Source organism: Engraulis encrasicolus, chromosome 13 (genome assembly GCF_034702125.1).
Source record: "Engraulis encrasicolus isolate BLACKSEA-1 chromosome 13, IST_EnEncr_1.0, whole genome shotgun sequence".
NCBI lineage: Eukaryota > Metazoa > Chordata > Actinopteri > Clupeiformes > Engraulidae > Engraulis > Engraulis encrasicolus.
This window is the reverse complement of record NC_085869.1, coordinates 55,385,220-55,397,719: the sequence shown is the minus strand read 5'-3', so window position 1 is coordinate 55,397,719 and position 12,500 is coordinate 55,385,220. Positions and strand designations below refer to the sequence as shown.

Sequence of the window (12,500 nt, the reverse complement as noted above, 5' to 3'; positions counted from 1 at the left end):
CCTTTGCCGGCCCTTCCCCATCTCTCTCTCCCAACTTGCTTCCTGTCTCCGCTTCATTGTCCTTTCTGAGAAAAAACAATAATGGCTTGTAAAAGAATGTAGCTGGTGAAATGTATGACTTTGTTGCCAACTTTATTGGCTCAACATGCAGTGGACCCAGCAAGACTGCCCATCTCCACTTGAGGCAGACGTAATAAAATATTTACAGAATCTGAACTGCTGCTGAGGCACTTTAGGGGTGGCCTGGGCGAAAGCCGACTGTTGACTCCGTGGGTGGGAGATGTCCGAATCCCGAATTCAAATTAAAACCCATATTGTGCTTAATTAGCATGACTGTTTCGATATAGAGTCGCAAAGCCATACAAATAACTAAAACAAAAGTGTGAATAGTGTTACCTTAAACAATCCCATCCCATCCCATCCCATCCTACACACACACACACACACACACACACACACACACACACACACACACACACACACACACACACACACACACACACCAACCAAACAGCCATACAAACTTGTACAAGGATACAAGGATTTTATTTGTAGCTACCCTACTTGACATTAAAGACAGGAGAAGGAACTAAAACCAAAATACCCAAGAAGATTAAAAAAGAAGCAACAATACAAACAGTATCTGAATGAGAATCTTCACAGACATTCTCCACAGCAAGCTGCCACAGCTGGTAACTACAGACGAGATTCAAAGAGTAGGCCTATGAGAAATCCGAGAACTCACAAGAGCTCAATAAAAGGGGTGAGAATGATGTCATCATATGTCCAGAGCTTTTTAAGGGACTTGGTAAATAAATGGTTACATGAGGGTGAGTGGTACAGTATGGGAAGCATTCGTGATGGCGCATGCTGTGGCGGTCTGCGCAGCGCACGCATCGGCATTGCGGTAGAATTGCAATGCATTCTGGTTAAAAAATTCTGCTGCATGCGCCATCATGAACACGCCCAATTGATGTGGTCATAATACACAGTCAAAAACATCATGGCCTGAGATGTCCTCCCGTTCTGTCTGTCCAGCCCATCAAGTCACTGGTGGGAAGCCTCTTCCTCAACTTCAGTGCTGCTGGCCACTGTCACCTGAACGCCTCGGCTCCTCAGAGGTCGTCAAGTCATCTGTCACACACACACACACACACACACACACACACACACACACACACACACACACACAGACACAGACACAGACACAGACACAGACACACAATCATCATCATCACCAATATGAATCATCTCCATCAATGGGGCAGCCATGGCTCAATGTTTAGAACACTGGCCTTGTGGAAATTAGTGTTGTTACCACCAGGAAGCCGAGAGCGTGTCTATGTTCCCACAACCCATTGGTCCCACATCACTAAGACTTTTAACATTATTTTTTAGGCCCATTGGTCCCACAGCTTATACCTGCTGGCCCATGGTCCCACATTTCTAGGAATGTATTCAAATTTAGGCCTTATGTCCCATGCTGGGGAGAAAGGCACAAATCAGTAGGAAAGTGCCTTTTGGGGCTGTAGTAAGCAGCTGCAACCTGTGCTCTTACATACCAGTGGACTGTGGGTTGTCGCTGGCCGCACTTGGTGGTTGCGTTTCCGCCATCACCTCTGACGTTGGTATGATGACGGCAGGTGGAGACTGTGGAGCGAGGTCAGAGATCTCTCTCGTCATCAACGTCGGAGAATCGTCTTCCTCTGCAAACACAAACGTGTTCAAACTCGGGTGTGTAGTGTGATCAACGTTATCACCTGCTGCGGCACAACCTAGTAATGAAAAAAAGTCTGTGTCCTCCCCACAATATTAACGGTACTATGCTGTAATTGAAATCAATAGGAAAGCAAAGGCAGAGTAATCACTGAAATGATAAAACACTTCACCAGTGTTTTGACATGTGTGAGTGTCAGTACTGTAGTTCTGAAAATAAAATTCAAAGAGAGCACAATATTTAGGCCATTTGAAATAAATATTGCTTACCCCTTTTGATATAATTGGTATTACCTGGGCTCATGAGTGCCAGCAGCTGTTCATTGGCGTCCGTAGAGGGAGATATGGACTCCTCCAGCTGCCTGAAGTCACCAGAGCTCTCCAGGCCTGCATAAGAATCACAATAATTATAAGAAGAAAAATAGATTTTATGATTGTTGTTCTTACACTGCGCCTTCCAGAACACCCAAGGTCACCTTAGTGTGTGTTGAACAGGAAGAAGAAGGAAAAGGCAAAGTAGGTATTATTATTAATAATAATACATTTTAATTGTTACATGGAGCTTTTCAGAACACCCAAGGTCACCTTAGTGTGTGTTGAATGGAAAGATCCAGGAGGCAGAGAAAGTAAACAGATTAGGACATTTTGGTGAATTTATGTTGACTCCAACAGAAGGACTTTTTAATTCAGAAGGCTTCATGAATCAAAACTTCACAGAACATATTTGGATTATCTAAGGGAAAAACCTCAAGCTCAGGTTAAAGTGATACTGTCCCATTTTTAGAAATAAGCTCATATTACACCTCCCCTTGAGTTAAATAATTGAGTTTTTACACTTCTCCTGCACTTTCAACCGTTCTCTGAGTATGCCAGTGCAAAATTTACCTCCATGCTAGTGGTTAACATTGAGTCCTATGAGACCAGCCGGCGGATAACCCCCAACCCCCCGCCCCCCATGGACCAGGAAACTGACCCCTTTTGTCCACTCCTGTCAGCTTCCCTGGCCAGTGTACTGTACGACAAGCTCTACCTACTTCGAGACGTTACTGAAGCAAAAAATAAACACCAGTGAACCCAATAAGCTGTAAGTAAACACGAAATAAACAAGTATCCATGAAGTCATGATGTGTTTGTATCTGGTGTCATGTTGTGGGTTTGTGAGAGCTCAAACAAAAGCTATAACTGTGCTTCTGTAAGTGAATTACCAGACTAGTAGGCCTCCACTGAGTATACTGCTTCGAGAAAGATAAAAAAAATAAACTCAGTGAACTCAATAAGCACAAAATAAACAGACAAATAAATCTATAAAGTCATAATGTTTGTTTTTGGTGACTCAGTCTGGGCTTTGGAAGAACTCAAACACAGCTTAAGCCTTAACTGCCAGTGGATTGTAAGCTCTACTTTGAGAGCAGTTCCTGGGGACAGAAATAACCTCAGTAAATTAAATTCCATATACACAAAATAAACATAAAAGTCATGATGTGTTAGAATCTGGTGTCATGATGTGGTAGGTCTTTGTGGTAGCTCACGCTCAGGTTAAGCTCTAACTGTGTAACTGTGTAACTGTGTGTATGTTAAGTGGCAGTGTAAACTCTCTGTACTCCAGAGCCCTGCCTTGAGATTCACGCTTCACTGGGCCTGACTGCTGAATAGATAGGGAGGCACAGAGAGAGAGAGAGAGAGAGAGAGAGAGAGAGAGAGAGAGAGAGAGAGAGAGAGAGAGAGAGATAGCTGCTCTGTCACTGACTTGAGGAATGCACTGACACACTTAAACACTCAGCCCAACAAACATTGAAAGAAAAATGGAAGGAGGATTTGAATAGATGGGTACTAATACGCACGCACGCACACACAACACACACACACACCAATATACAGTATCTGTGTAGGGCCCTCCCATTGACTTCCATTCATAAAACCCTAACAATAGCTAAAGAATACTAAACTGTGCCCACACCAAAACAATCCCTAACCGTAATCTGTCAGTGAGGAAAAGTTTTACACTTTTACTTTCACCAGTAACAAAACTACCAGAAAAACACTGTACATCAAACAGTACACCACAGTGTCACACAGAGTACAAATTCATACTGTATGTGTGCATTCACACACACATATGGACACATTTTGGACACATTGTACCTCCCTCTCTCTCCCTTTCTCTATCACTCTCCCTCTCAAACACACACACGCACGCACACGCACACGCACACACAAACACACAGGTTGCTATACCACCTACTGCACACAGAGAACATATTGAATGAGAGCACTGCAGTACATGTACCTTTGTCTGCTACCAGTGGATGATGACTGTCCAGCTCCATATTCTGTATAGTGAATAACAGTCTACTGAATAGGAGTCTGCACACAATGTACTGCGGGGTGCACATCATGTGGTCCACTTTGTTAAAGTGTACCCAGCATGTTATGCTGTTTAATTCATATGTTGCGTGTATGATGACGTGCACTGTGGGTCAGTTTTGATGCTAATACTGTATGACCATTTTGTGAAGACAGGTTCTAGGAAATTCCACTGACATCCTCCCCGGAGACTCAAGTCAAGTCAAGTCAAGTTGGTTTTATTGTCAATTTCTTTACATGCACTGGTCATACAAAGAATTTGAAATTAGGTTTCTTGCTTTCCCATGCAGACATAGACTAATCAAGGTAAGGACATAGACAGTATAGACATAGACAGTACTCATACATGGACATAAGACAGTATGGACATAGACAGTGCTCATACAGACATTAAAAGTGCAGGACTGGACAACAGAAGACTTGTAGAGAACATACGTTAAGAGGAGGTATTTTGTTGTCCTTTTTTTTTCTAAAAGTCCTTTGTAGCGTTCTGACATAGTAATAGTAGCATTGAAGAAAAAATAAAATAAAATAAATATTAAAAAGGGTCTATCAAGTACACCAGCAGCAGTCAGTGTGTGTGTGTGTGTGTGTGTGTGTTTAGTGCAGGTAGAAAGTGCGGTGTGTGTCTGTGTGTGTGTGTGTGTGTGTGTGTGTGTGTGTGTGTGTGTGTGTGTGTGTGTGTGTGTGTGTGTGTGTGTGTGTGTGTGTGTGTGTGTGTGTGTGTGTGTGTGTGTGTGTGTATGAGTTGTGTGTCAGTGTGTGTATGTTTGGGTTTAGTGCAGAAAGTGCAGTGTGCTTGTGTGTGCGTGTGTGTGTATGTGTGTGCGTGTGCATGTTTTGAGTTAGTGCAGGTTGAAAGTTCAGTCACAGATGTAGTAGTGCAGGTGGAATGTTCAGTCGCAGATATGGTGGTGGGGATGAGGGGGGGGGTTGTCAGTGGCCTGGCTGGCTAGAGGCTGACAGTGGAGGGAGAGTGGGTTGAGTGTTCAGTATCTTGATTGCTTGGTGCATCGAGCTGCTTGCAAGCCTGGTGGTACGGGAACGGAGGCGCCTGTACCTCTTTCCAGAGGGCAGGAGGCTGAACAGTTTGTGTGCTGGGTGGCTTGTGTCTTTGATGATCATCAGTGCTTTCCGGGTGAGACGTGCGGTGTAAATGTCCTGCAGGGAGGGGAGTGGTACTCCAATGATCTTCTTCGCTGTGTTCACAACACGCTGGAGTGTCTTCCTGTTTTTCTCTGTGCAGCTTCCTCCCCACACTGTGATGCAGCTGGACACGACGCTCTCTATGGTTCCTCTGTAGAATGTTGTCATGATGGAGGGTGTAGCACTTACCTTCTTTAGTTTGCGCAAGAAGTAGAGACGCTGATGGGCCTTCTTCGCCAGTGATGTAGTGTTGGTGGTCCAAGAGAGGTCGTCGCTGATGTGCACTCCAAGGAACTTGGTGCTGCTCACTCTCTCCAAAGCATCACCGTCGATGGTCAGTGGTGGCAGTTGTTTTTGGACCCTCTGGAAGTTGACAACAATCTCCTTGGTCTTGTTGACATTCAGCAGGAGGTTGTTGTCTTTGCACCATCTGGCCAGCAGGTCTACTTCTTCTCTGTAGTGAGTCTCATCGCCCTTAGTGATGAGGCCCACCAGTGTTGTATCATCCGCAAACTTCATTAGATGGTTAGTGCTGTGGGTCGTTGTGCAGTCATGTGTCAGCAACGTGAACAGCAGGGGGCTGAGAACACAACCTTGCGGAGCCCCCGTGCTCAGGGTCAGGGTACTCCTCATACCTAGTGCCACTGACAGCTTTCACTGGGCCCAGTACAAAGTCATCTAAACCCCCCCACCACCTAATACATACAATGTAATGGGGACCAAATTCTGAGCCCCCTATGTCCCTTGGCCCGGGACAATATACCTATTTGCTCTGGAATAAGCTGTGCAGTACAGGGGTTGGACAGTGAAAGTGAAACACCTGTCATTTTAGTGTGTGAAGTTTCATGGATAAATTGTACCACCCTGTTGGCCAGTGTTCACATGCATCATGCATTATATCAGTAGGCTAAGTCTAGTCGCAGTCCACACAAAAATTCAGTAGTCTTTCTAAAAGGGTATATGACATATTAGGCTACAGTAGCCACAGTACTGCATCCAGTGCTCTAAATTAACATCACCAGCCAAAATGACAAGTAGATGTTAATCTTACTAGCCAAACACACACTCACTAATGGGTGAAAGTGGCTAGTAAGTTGGTCTTTTTCACAAGCCTAACTGAAATTTCACCAGCATTTGGCCTGTTGGCTGGTGTTAATTAAGAGCCTTGACTGTATCTATTTATTACAGCGGAACACATCTTGCTCAAAACATGACAGACACACAGACAGACCAGAGTTCCTATTACAAAGCTTGTTGTATCCAAAATGGTAATGACAGGTCTTAATCTTTTACACTGAAATATCAAAACAATGTTGTTGTTGATGAGTAGATGAGTGTTTTTTTCAGCCAACAGTAAATTGGCACTCTGGCGGGAGGCAAGCAAGAGGATAGCATTCGGCTCTATAACTCAGCAACCATTTTGGTAATGGCTTTGGGAAGCGACGTATATCATTTCATCTAAAATGAATAGGAAGAGATGAATATGGACCAAGGACCATTGGATATATATTTTTGGCAGAGGTGAGTTACATTCAGACAAATGACATATTTGACAAAAACTAAATTTGACATAAACATACCTATGGTGTTGTGAGCATAAAATCAGGTTGGACATATTTTTGTCAGAGGTGGGTTATACTCAGATAAACAACATATTTTCCGAAAAATACATTTGACATAAAACACATGTATGAGGTTTGTAGACCAGCACAGTCTTATTAACACACCTTCGATGTTCCGAAGCAGTGCAAGCTCCCCATCCTCTTCCTCGCCGTTCTCTGCAGCGGTGGCAATTTCGCCAAAGAGGAAGTGGATCTTCTTTTGCGCGTGCTCCCGATTGGACGAGCCGTGCACAGTGTTCTCCAGAACGTCGCGAGCGAAGCGGGCCCTCAGGGAGTCTGGGGCTGACTGACGCGCCTCATCGGGGTCCGTGGGCCCCATCATGGCCCTCCAGTCCTCCACCGCATTGTCTTTGGTCAGGACAAGCATCAGACATGGTCCTCTGAGGAGAGGAGAGGAGAGGAGAGGAGGGGGAGAGACAGAGAGGAATTGGATTGGAGGTGCTGCTGGGAATGCATGATAGGTTTCAGGGTCCCTGGGCCACATCATGGCTCTTCTCTCCTCCACCACATTCCTTGGTCAGTATCAACATAAGGCAAGGGCCCCTGGAAGAGAGACTGAGGGAATATAGGGAGGAGAGAGGTGTTACTCTGAATGGGTAAAAAGTTCCATGTTTCGTCTGGTATGCCCCATTGTGGCCCTCCTGTCCTTTATCGAATTCTCCTTTGTGAGGATAAGCATCAGACACCAACCCCTGTGGTGGCTAGACAGAGGGCGAGACATTGTTGGAGCGAAATTCAGAGGAGTACAAGTAAAAAGGTTGTAGGAGAATGCTGGCGCCAGTTAAGTACATCTAAAGCTGATTTGAGTGCATCCTAGGCTCTTTGAGACTCTTGGTCCCAGACAGGACAGCTGACAGGAATTGGTATGAGCTAGGCAGGGAGGGAGACAAACAGGTGTTGGCAGAAAAATCCCTTCAGTCAGCATCAGCATCAGATAGGACAGGGGCCTCTGAGAAGCACAGAGGGAGAGACCTAGAGGAGTTACATTCCAGATCAGTGAAATAAAGTTGGACATGGAACTTCTCCTACCTCAAATTTCCAGCTCCCGCCTAAAGGCATTCCAGGGAGTTGAGGTGTGGGTTCTACAACCATAGCAGCCATTTTGGCAAGGTCTTTTGATGAGAGCCAAACAAACCCAAATAATGTTTACTTGTACCATAAGCAACATTCATGTTGACCCAATTTCACGCCATAACATGAAAAAAGGTGTTGCGTTAAAACTGCTGTGTCTAAAACAACTGCACACGGGAGGAATACAGTTTTGCTTATTTATTGACATATTAAATAACGGCTCCATGGGTGCCACCATTATCCTCCAACATTCTATTTGTTGAAGTGGGAGTAGAGCTAGATACCTCCAGTTCGATAGGATGTCCCACTTTGACTGCAGTTCCAGTCCAGGGAGTTGTCAATCCTGATCTGAGATATGTAGAGTTTACTGGATACACTGGTAGGTTAGCGTATTTTCATAGTCCAAGAAAGTACATGTACACACGCACACATGGACACACGCATGCATGCATACAGCAGCAGCAGCAAGAGCAAGAGAGGAGGGGGAAGTAGTTGTCTGTCTGAATCTTTATGATTTACCCAGAATAATAAAAAAAAAACTGAAATTGAAAACAAACTCACCAGGCCTGTGTGACAGATTGAGATGTTTCCAGGTATTAGGGTAATTTATGAATACTTAATGCACACCGTCTGAGAGCAGTCTGAGTCTGCAAGTGAGGAGTCTTCAACATAAATATGTATGGCAAAGTGTGATTGCGGAAAACACACTGTGCTGTATGCCTTCCCACATGCAGCCAGACTCCCAGTGCATAGCATAACACATCTCTGGTGCATCATGTTAGTGCATATCTCTCAGTATGCTGCCCTACAAAGGCAAAGTGCAGTAACTATGTGTACTATTAATCGAAATTGAATTTAGGTCGTCATTACACCTCCTTAATCTTGTCACAAAGCCTTGTGGTCCAAATGTGTCCCATTTCAGAGATAGGGTTACGTATGTCAGATTTGCTGTATCTACAGTAATATCCAACCTATTGCCAAGGATTTGAAGGCATTTTTCTCAGTTTTAATGTTGGCATGGCTACTGCACTTTGTGTTTGTAGGGCTGTAAACTTCTCAGCAGTATTTGTGCATTCCCATGAACTGGTCCCATGAATGTGGTCTTGTGTACTGGTCCTATGAAATCAAGCAAGCACTTTGAGGTAGGAGAAGTGTATGTGTGCGTGTGTGTACTTGTGTGCCCTTTTGTGTGCGCGTGTGCACTTGTGTACGTGCACTTGGGGGCCATGGTGTGTGATGGGCTCAAAGGCGTAACAAACACCCGGCCCATGCCATGCCATCCCGGTCGTTCAAAACTCAAACTCCAGAGCCAAGTCTCTTACATAACACTGGGCCATTGGCACGGAAAAGAGTAGAGGAGGATGAGGAAGATGAGGAAGAGGAAGGGGATGGTAGAAGGTGGAGAGCATAGATGAAGCGAGAAAGAGAAAGCGGAGAAGGATGAAGAAGACAATGATAAGGAGGGAGAGGAGGAGGAGGAGGAGGGAGATGGGGATGAGGAAGATGAGACAGGGGTGGAAGAGGAGGAAGAAGAGTAAGAGAAGAAAGGCAGGGAGGAGAGTGAGGAGGAAGAGGAGGGAGAGGGTGATGAAGGCTACACCTAACAGGGATCTTCTGCTGCAGTGGGACCAGCAGGACTGATGATGGGACGGTTGGATATAAATACTCACACACGCATGCACACACACATACACACACACGCGCCCCCGCGTGCACACATGTACACACACGCACACACACACACACACACACACACACACACACACACACACACACACACACACACACACACACACACACACACACACACACACACACACACACACACACACACACACACACACACACAGACCTGTCACACACACACACACAGACCTGTCACACACACTTACACCTTGCTAGCAGTCACCCCAGTGCTGGCCCAGTGCCGGGCCGTGTATGGGTCAGCTTTGGCCCTCCTCCGGCTCTGACTCATGCTGTACCACATGCTGTGGTTGAGTGGGTGGGTAAGGGCGCTCAAGCATGGGCCGGAACTGGGAGTGATGGGATGGGATGGGTGAGTTGGACTGAAGTTGTTTAAACAGCAGATTTTTACTTCATACAATATCATATCAGTATTATCGGATATTTCATCCGATATAAACGTGTTGTTTTTGATCGCAAGAATTTTATCGATTTTATCGAGTTTTTTATCAGATAAAAATGCTAATATGAGGAAATGTGTGCTTTGTGTATGGGGACAATGGATCATTATTTCTTCTCATTTATTTATTAATGTATGTATGTATGTATGTATGTATGTATGTATGTATGTATGTATGTATGTATGTATGTATGTATGTATGTATGTATGTATGTATTTATTTATTTATTTGTTTATTTGTTTATTTATTACATTTTCTATTTAAAAAAAATATTGTGCAAGTGGCTGTATGCATTAGGGGGAGCAGGCGTGAGTTACTGCAGTCCTGGTTCTATAAATAGGAACAGGGTAGCATGCTGGCTGCAATCATGCTTTTCCATATGGCCCAACAGTCAATCAGCCACACAGGATGCTCATGTGTGAAGGAGCTAAAAATGGTCAAGTCTCAGTGTAAACAATCTCCAAAAAAAATCGCTATATGGTTGTGTAATCATCTAAAAATAATGTCCTCAGTCTCAATATCCTCAAAATAATCAACAATATTATTGGGATGTACATACATAAGTACTTTATGTATTATTTCAGTATACATTTTATTTATAATATTTACATGCAATAATAATAATTACATGTATAATACTACTACTACTACTACTCCTACTACTACTACTACTACTACTAATAATAACCATAATCATCATCATCATATATATATATATTATAATATATATATATATATATATATATATATATGAAGAGCTCTTTTCCAAAATGAGATATATCCATTTTATAGAATGTTGGGAAATTGACATTTTTGTATTGGGCATTCCATTGAAATGCATTGCAAAATGCATTTTTATAGAGGTTTTAAAGTATGTTCTCAAAATATTTGAATGGCAAGAATTCACACATAGATGATAGGACCTCTTAACAGTCAATTCCAATATTAAAATGCAAAAAGTCAAAAATGGTGTATATAGCGTTTTGGAAAAGAGCTCTTCATATATTATAATATATATATATATTTAGGAGTTTTTTGCCTTTTATTTTATGACAGGACAGTGGAGGAGAGACAGGAAATTAGTGGGGAGAGAGAGGGATGGGGACGGATCGGCAAGTGACCCACGCCGTAATCGAACCCGGGTCGCCGGTGTAGTACCCTAGTGCCCTGCCGTTAGGCCACGGCAGGGCCCATAATAATAATAATAATAATAATAATAATAATAATAATAATAATAATAATGTATTACAATGTATTATCTCACCGGCACATGGTGTCTATCAACTGGGGGAAGAAGGGCTTGTCCTGGTGCTCCCTGTAGAACTCCTCGGCCACCTCCCTAGTCAACGCCTCCTCACGCTGCTCCACGATGGAGAAGCCAGCAGCACGGATCTCCTCCAGGATCACCTCTGAGATGAGATGAGGAGAGGAGAGGAGAAGAGAGGAGAGGAGGAGGAGAAGGGGAGGAGGAGGAAGGGGAGGTGGAGGAGGAGGAGGGGAGCAGGAAGACGAGGTGGAGGAGAGGAGTGACAAGAAGGAGGAGGAGAAGGATAGAAGGAGGAGAGAAGGGGAATGAGAGGAGGTGGATGAGGAGAAGAAATGGAGGGGAGGAGGAGAGAAGGAGGAGGAGGGATGAGGATGAGGAAGATGAGGAGCAAGGGAGGTGAAGATATAGCAGGAGACATGAGGAGACAGGGAAAGAAGAGGAGAAGAGCCATAAAGGTGGAGAGAGAGAGAGGAGAAAGTGAAATATGAATGGAAAGGAATGTATTATCTTCCAAGACCTGCATCAACATTCTCCAGTGATGATTCTCCAGTGTCCATATTTTTTTACAGTAGGACCTTACATTGGACACTTAAAAAAAGAAATACATAAAAAAATGTCGGGGGTATTCTGATGCATATGCCTGACATTTTCTTTATCTCTTCGTATTGAAAAAACAAAACTGCTTTCATGTGGAGAGCTTTTGTTTACTCTTTGGTGCCTTTTTGCCTTCAGAATAAATTTAGCTGCTTCTCTACTACCTTCACAGATAATGTCTATAATATTCTGAGGTGTGGGGAGTGTGTGGGGAGTAAGGGGATATCAATGTTTATTAATGTATGCACATCGTATGACACATGCCTGCACCAACTCTCTCTCTATCTCTCTCTGTATCTCTATCTCTCTCTCTCTCTCTCTCTCTCTCTCTCTCTCTCTCTCTCTCTCTCTCTCTCTCTCTCTCTCTCTCTCTCTCTCTCTCTCTCTTTCACACACACACACACACACACACACACACACACACACACACACACACACACACACACACACACACACACACACACACACACACACACACACACACTTTGTCTCTTGCTCTCACAAATGCGCGCACACACGTTACTCAGTGTGATCACAGATCGTGTCTATTCTAGTTTAAGCATTTGTCCTCCCGCA

The 12,500-nt window shown here is 44.0% G+C and overlaps 1 protein-coding gene across 1 annotated transcript in view; it reads right to left on the bottom strand.

Moving 5' to 3' along the window:
* Positions 1 to 585: 585 nt before the first annotated feature.
* Positions 586 to 12,500, bottom strand: part of nme9 (NME/NM23 family member 9) — a 38,180-nt gene continuing 26,265 nt past the window's right edge. Inside the window, exons 15-19 of the mRNA XM_063214734.1 lie at positions 11,328 to 11,472; positions 6,954 to 7,228; positions 2,011 to 2,103; positions 1,563 to 1,706; positions 586 to 1,134 (exon numbers count right to left, since the gene is read on the bottom strand). Of these exons, the coding sequence (XP_063070804.1) occupies positions 1,076 to 1,134; positions 1,563 to 1,706; positions 2,011 to 2,103; positions 6,954 to 7,228; positions 11,328 to 11,472 (716 nt within the window). The 3' untranslated portion in view covers positions 586 to 1,075. The remainder of the gene's footprint in view (positions 1,135 to 1,562; positions 1,707 to 2,010; positions 2,104 to 6,953; positions 7,229 to 11,327; positions 11,473 to 12,500) is intronic.